At 44.3% G+C, this 7500-nt stretch overlaps 1 protein-coding gene across 1 annotated transcript in view; it reads right to left on the reverse strand.

The window, feature by feature from the left end:
* Window positions 1-7500, reverse strand: part of prss12 (serine protease 12) — a gene marked incomplete at its 5' end in the record, with an annotated part of 47342 nt that overhangs the window by 23942 nt on the left and 15900 nt on the right. Inside the window, 2 exons of the mRNA XM_083634959.1 lie at window positions 1639-1859; window positions 2136-2277. Of these exons, the coding sequence (XP_083491085.1) occupies window positions 1639-1859; window positions 2136-2277 (363 nt within the window). The remainder of the gene's footprint in view (window positions 1-1638; window positions 1860-2135; window positions 2278-7500) is intronic.

The following is a 7500-nucleotide window of genomic DNA, read 5'->3' on the forward strand; positions in this document are numbered from 1 at the left end:
CCATTCGTCCCTTCCCCCCATGTCTTTCAGCCGGCACTCACGCCGTCCCCGCGTCTCTCATTATATCCCGAGGTAAGAGGTGCTGCGTTGCAGCAGGGTTTCGTGGTGGTGTGGCAGCATGCCCGCCCGCTATAGCGCCTGGCTCTGCATGACGTGGTCGGTGAGGAGGCGGCGTGAGGGAAGTGACATGAACCACACTGAGGCTTTTTACAGCGTTCGCTTAAAATCCTGATGACTTTACAGACTGTTACAGTTGTTAAGGCGGGATAAGCCAATTGGCAGCTGTGCCTATTAAAGCTTAGCGTGACTTCTATTATCCCGTATCTGCCTCTTGACCATTGTTAAGTTTCCCCAGCTCAGCGCGATCACGTCTGACTGCAGGTTGAGTTTGGCACTGATATAAAGACACAGATCCAGGGGTGCCAGATACAGCAGATGATTCCCAGCCCAAAAGACAAAGTTCAAAGCGCACAAAACGGGCACACACAAAACCCGCCCGAGCAAACGCACGTCTATGGAAACAACCGCGCGACACAATGCAACCTAAAACAGCCCGATTGGCGGGAAAAGTGCCCAATCTGGCAACACTGCACAGATCTCGGATCAGCCTGCGCTCCCATTCCCTCGTGTGTCGGGAAGGGAAATTCTTCTTCGTTGTTTTTGTTCTGTTCTTCCACTGACTGACTGTGTGTTGTTGGTGGAAAGTTGGCCTGGTGCTGCGGTGGTCTTTGTTTTAAACTGAGGACTTGGGATCAGTATTCTTGGCACATACGGGTCCGTAGCAAGACCTGGATGCGTGCGTGTGTGTGTGTGTGTGTGTGTGTGTGTGTGTGTGTGTGTGTGTGTGTGTGTGCTTGTTTTCTTGCTAAGCCCCCCTCCCCAATCGATAACTGCCCAACCCCGCACGCACATGGACTGCACATTTCCAGGGGTGTTGCTATAACAACCCGACCTAGATGTTTGAAATAGAGGGATGATAACTCTCATATGTCTGTCAAAGAGCAACAGCAGGAAACATATGGGGAAAGTCTTTGTCCTTTATGAATATGTAAATACACATGCATACCAAGATACACCTTACAGTGTGTCTAGACGCTTCATCGTCATGAATATGCAGCCACACACACACGCACACACACACACACACACACACACACACACACACACACACACACACACACACACACACACACACACACACACACATTTTAATTATGTGTGTGTGTGTGTGTGTGTGTGTGTGTGTGTGTGTGTGTGTGTGTGTGTGTGTGTGTGTGTGTGTGTGTGTGTGTGTGTGCACGTGTGTGTATGTATGTATATTTTATAGTAACTGTTTAAGTAATATATAAGTAATAATATATATAATAATGTCGTATCTTATATATTAATAATATTTAATAAAATAATTTTATATTTATTATATCATTTCTGTAATTGCATCTCTTGCTTTACGTCCTTTTTATGCACTTTTTTCTCTGTATATATATATATCAATAAATGTTGTAATCATCATCACCATCGTCGTCATTATCATCATCATCATCATAATTATCATCGTTATCATCATCGTGATCATAATTAGAGACTCCCTTGTGTTTTAAACATGATTTCTGGTAGGAGTTGAAGACTCAGTCTTACTGGCAGGAAGGCCGTCTCCGGTGCGCTCGCGGCTGCAGATGACGTTGACGTCCTCGTGGTGGGTGCAGTCGTGTCGGAGCCACTCCTTCCTCTTGCACAGCAGCAGCGCCGGCTCCTTCCCCGTGCAGCTCACGTCGTCCAGCAGGATGGGCCCGGAGCCCACCCCGAAGCGCGGTAGCGGGGTGATGTCTAAGCCCTCATACAGGAGGGTCTCACCTGACCTGCAAGGTGGGCACATCATTTTACTTACGCATGAATGGTGTGTGTGCAGGTGTGTGTGTGTGTGTGTGTGTGTGTGTGTGTGTGTGTCTGTGTGTGTGTGTGTGTGTGTGTGTGTGTGTGTGTGTGTGTGTGTGTGTGTGTGTGTGTGTGTGTGTGTGTGTGTGTGTCTGTGTGTGTGTGTGTGTGTGTGTGTGTGTGTGTGTCTGTGTGTGTGTGTGTGTGTGTGTGTGTGTGTGTGTGTGTGTGTGTGTGAGTGCATGCATACCACACATTACCTGTAACCAAGTTGTCGGCACACCACGTGTGTGTTGGAGTCGGCCCAGCCGTCATCACACACTGTCCCCCACTGGCCACGGTAGAAGACCTCTAAACGTCCCTCATAGCTCCCTGCACCCCCTGCCAACCTAACTGCACCATCTGGGGAGAGGGAGAGAGAGAGAGAGAGAGAGAGGGAGAGAGAGTCACACTGAAATGAAACTGAATGAAAGTTCATTCAAGTCTCCGTCAAAAACGATGCAAGGCACACTTTAGTATCTGTGAAAAATTAAAATGCCTTTATTTTACATGGCAAAATGTTTAGAAAAATGACCAACGCGTTGCGACCAGGTCTTCATCAGGGTCCTTATCAGCAGTAGCTTACACACCTATATTATTTATGTCCCATCCAAACATTTCATTTCAATAAGAAATATATCACTCTAATACAGTGCTTCCGAACCTCTTTTGTCTTATGTACCCCTTGAAGTGTTATGCCATGCCAATAGTACCTCCTCACTCATTGTTGATGATTCTCCTAAAGTTGTTCTATTAAACTCATGTTAAACTGTTAAGCTGTGTTCACACCGAGATATTTATTTTTCGCTCTGTCGCTTGATTCAACCCTTTGGAATTGCTCTATCGCTCTGTTTAAATCGCTCATCAACAGGCACACGAATTGACGGACATGTGGGGGCTATAACGTTACGCAATGTCATGATGTTTGTCCACTACGAGCCACCGTAGCTGTTTACAAGCTAAGCCTAGAGCGTGCTCCTAATGCGAGCTCCATACCGGTAGTACAGACTTCACTTCATGTCAGCTGTCAGCCTGTCAATGCGGTTTGTTGCCACACAATAAACCAGTGGTTTGTTCCAAGCCAGTGTGATCCTTGACTCGCTCTCACGCGGCAGCCAATCAGCGTTGAGCGGCGAGCGACTGATGCCAGCGTATTTTCGCTCGAGTTGGGATATTTCATCTCGGGCGACGAGCGTATTTTCTCCCTATCGCTCTGTCGCCCAGCGATTTTTCTCCCGGGCGAATATACGCTCAATCGCTCGTTTGCATTGACTTTGTATGTAAACTCGATGCCAGCGAAAAACTTTAATAGGTCGGTGTGAACGCAGCTTTAGTATCTAACAGTGTTAGATACTAACTGATTAAATGACAGTGAATGAATGAACAATTCTGACAGTTTACAATTGGAAAAACTATCAGTTTTACCAAGACTTCCTGTGTTGCTCTGGTGCCTCTGTAGATGGCTGGCTTCATTTCATTATTTGTCAGGACTTTGCCATAAAGAACCAGGACGTTTGAGCCATTTATCCATGTTTGCTAGCTAGTTGGTTTGCACACAGTTTTGACATGCGTGAACGTGACCTCTTCACAGAGTAGTGTAACAGTTGGAAATAAATTGTAATCCCCAATCTTTCCGAGTACCCCCTGCAAGCTGCTCAAGTACCCCTATGGTGCACGTACGCCTGGTTGGGAATCACTGCTCCAATATATCACTTTAAGGAGGCAAACTGCTCTCAAAATGCGGAGTGAGTGTTTGCTTCTATTCATGAGATGCTGAGCCTGTGTGCATTTGGATGTAAAACGTCTGCACTTCCACGTGTGTATATTTGTATGCATGGCCTGTAGCAGGAGCATGTGTATATTTGTATAGATGGCCTGTAGCAGGAGCATGTGTATATTTGTATAGATGGCCTGTAGCAGGAGCATGTGTATATTTGTATAGATGGCCTGTAGCAGGAGCATGTGTATATTTGTATAGATGGCCTGTAGCAGGAGCATGTGTATATTTGTATGCATGGCTTGTAGCAGGAGCATGTGTATATTTGTATAGATGGCCTGTAGCAGGAGCATGTGTATATTTGTATAGATGGCCTGTAGCAGGAGCATGTGTATATTTGTATGCATGGCTTGTAGCAGGAGCATGTGTATATTTGTATAGATGGCCTGTAGCAGGAGCATGTGTATATTTGTATGCATGGCTTGTAGCAGGAGCATGTGTATATTTGTATAGATGGCCTGTAGCAGGAGCATGTGTATATTTGTATGCATGGCCTGTAGCAGGAGCATGTGTATATTTGTATGCATGGCTTGTAGCAGGAGCATGTGTATATTTGTATAGATGGCCTGTAGCAGGAGCATGTGTATATTTGTATGCATGGCTTGTAGCAGGAGCATGTGTATATTTGTATAGATGGCCTGTAGCAGGAGCATGTGTATATTTGTATGCATGGCCTGTAGCAGGAGCATGTGTATATTTGTATAGATGGCCTGTAGCAGGAGCATGTGTATATTTGTATGCATGGCCTGTAGCAGGAGCATGTGTATATTTGTATAGATGGCCTGTAGCAGGAGCATGTGTATATTTGTATGCATGGCTTGTAGCAGGAGCATGTGTATATTTGTATGCATGGCTTGTAGCAGGAGCATGTGTATATTTGTATAGATGGCTTGTAGCAGGAGCATGTGTATATTTGTATGCATGGCCTGTAGCAGGAGCATGTGTATATTTGTATGCATGGCCTGTAGCAGGAGCATGTGTATATTTGTATAGATGGCCTGTAGCAGGAGCATGTGTATATTTGTATGCATGGCCTGTAGCAGGAGCATGTGTATATTTGTATAGATGGCTTGTAGCAGGAGCATGTGTATATTTGTATGCATGGCCTGTAGCAGGAGCATGTGTATATTTGTATAGATGGCTTGTAGCAGGAGCATGTGTATATTTGTATGCATGGCCTGTAGCAGGAGCATGTGTATATTTGTATGCATGGCCTGTAGCAGGAGCATGTGTATATTTGTATGCATGGCTTGTAGCAGGAGCATGTGTATATTTGTATGCATGGCCTGTAGCAGGAGCATGTGTATATTTGTATGCATGGCTTGTAGCAGGAGCATGTGTATATTTGTATAGATGGCCTGTAGCAGGAGCATGTGTATATTTGTATAGATGGCCTGTAGCAGGAGCATGTGTATATTTGTATAGATGGCCTGTAGCAGGAGCATGTGTATATTTGTATAGATGGCCTGTAGCAGGAGCATGTGTATATTTGTATGCATGGCTTGTAGCAGGAGCATGTGTATATTTGTATGCATGGCCTGTAGCAGGAGCATGTGTATATTTGTATAGATGGCCTGTAGCAGGAGCATGTGTATATTTGTATAGATGGCCTGTAGCAGGAGCATGTGTATATTTGTATGCATGGCCTGTAGCAGGAGCATGTGTATATTTGTATAGATGGCTTGTAGCAGGAGCATGTGTATATTTGTATAGATGGCTTGTAGCAGGAGCATGTGTATATTTGTATGCATGGCCTGTAGCAGGAGCATGTGTATATGTGTATGCATGGCTTGTAGCAGGAGCATGTGTATATTTGTATGCATGGCCTGTAGCAGGAGCATGTGTATATTTGTATAGATGGCCTGTAGCAGGAGCATGTGTATATTTGTATAGATGGCTTGTAGCAGGAGCATGTGTATATTTGTATGCATGGCTTGTAGCAGGAGCATGTGTATATTTGTATAGATGGCCTGTAGCAGGAGCATGTGTATATTTGTATAGATGGCCTGTAGCAGGAGCATGTGTATATTTGTATGCATGGCCTGTAGCAGGAGCATGTGTATATTTGTATGCATGGCTTGTAGCAGGAGCATGTGTATATTTGTATGCATGGCTTGTAGCAGGAGCATGTGTATATTTGTATAGATGGCCTGTAGCAGGAGCATGTGTATATTTGTTTGCATGGCTTGTAGCAGGAGCATGTGTATATTTGTATAGATGGCCTGTAGCAGGAGCATGTGTATATTTGTTTGCATGGCTTGTAGCAGGAGCATGTGTATATTTGTATGCATGGCTTGTAGCAGGAGCATGTGTATATTTGTATGCATGGCTTGTAGCAGGAGCATGTGTATATTTGTATAGATGGCCTGTAGCAGGAGCATGTGTATATTTGTATGCATGGCTTGTAGCAGGAGCATGTGTATATTTGTATGCATGGCCTGTAGCAGGAGCATGTGTATATTTGTATAGATGGCCTGTAGCAGGAGCATGTGTATATTTGTATAGATGGCCTGTAGCAGGAGCATGTGTATATTTGTATGCATGGCCTGTAGCAGGAGCATGTGTATATTTGTATAGATGGCTTGTAGCAGGAGCATGTGTATATTTGTATAGATGGCTTGTAGCAGGAGCATGTGTATATTTGTATGCATGGCCTGTAGCAGGAGCATGTGTATATGTGTATGCATGGCTTGTAGCAGGAGCATGTGTATATTTGTATGCATGGCCTGTAGCAGGAGCATGTGTATATTTGTATAGATGGCCTGTAGCAGGAGCATGTGTATATTTGTATAGATGGCTTGTAGCAGGAGCATGTGTATATTTGTATGCATGGCTTGTAGCAGGAGCATGTGTATATTTGTATAGATGGCCTGTAGCAGGAGCATGTGTATATTTGTATAGATGGCCTGTAGCAGGAGCATGTGTATATTTGTATGCATGGCCTGTAGCAGGAGCATGTGTATATTTGTATGCATGGCTTGTAGCAGGAGCATGTGTATATTTGTATGCATGGCTTGTAGCAGGAGCATGTGTATATTTGTATAGATGGCCTGTAGCAGGAGCATGTGTATATTTGTTTGCATGGCTTGTAGCAGGAGCATGTGTATATTTGTATAGATGGCCTGTAGCAGGAGCATGTGTATATTTGTTTGCATGGCTTGTAGCAGGAGCATGTGTATATTTGTATGCATGGCTTGTAGCAGGAGCATGTATATATTTGTATGCATGGCTTGTAGCAGGAGCATGTGTATATTTGTATAGATGGCCTGTAGCAGGAGCATGTGTATATTTGTATGCATGGCTTGTAGCAGGAGCATGTGTATATTTGTATGCATGGCCTGTAGCAGGAGCATGTGTATATTTGTATAGATGGCCTGTAGCAGGAGCATGTGTATATTTGTATAGATGGCCTGTAGCAGGAGCATGTGTATATTTGTATAGATGGCCTGTAGCAGGAGCATGTGTATATTTGTATGCATTGCCTGTAGCAGGAGCATGTGTATATTTGTATAGATGGCTTGTAGCAGGAGCATGTGTATATTTGTATAGATGGCTTGTAGCAGGAGCATGTGTATATTTGTATGCATGGCCTGTAGCAGGAGCATGTGTATATGTGTATGCATGGCTTGTAGCAGGAGCATGTGTATATTTGTATAGATGGCTTATAGCAGGAGCATGTGTATATTTGTATAGATGGCTTGTAGCAGGAGCATGTGTATATTTGTATGCATGGCCTGTAGCAGGAGCATGTGTATATGTGTATGCATGGCTTGTAGCAGGAGCATGTGTATATTTGTATGCATGGCCTG

This window comes from Poromitra crassiceps (genome assembly GCF_964638095.1).
Source record: "Poromitra crassiceps genome assembly, chromosome: 4".
Taxonomy (NCBI): domain Eukaryota; kingdom Metazoa; phylum Chordata; class Actinopteri; order Beryciformes; family Melamphaidae; genus Poromitra; species Poromitra crassiceps.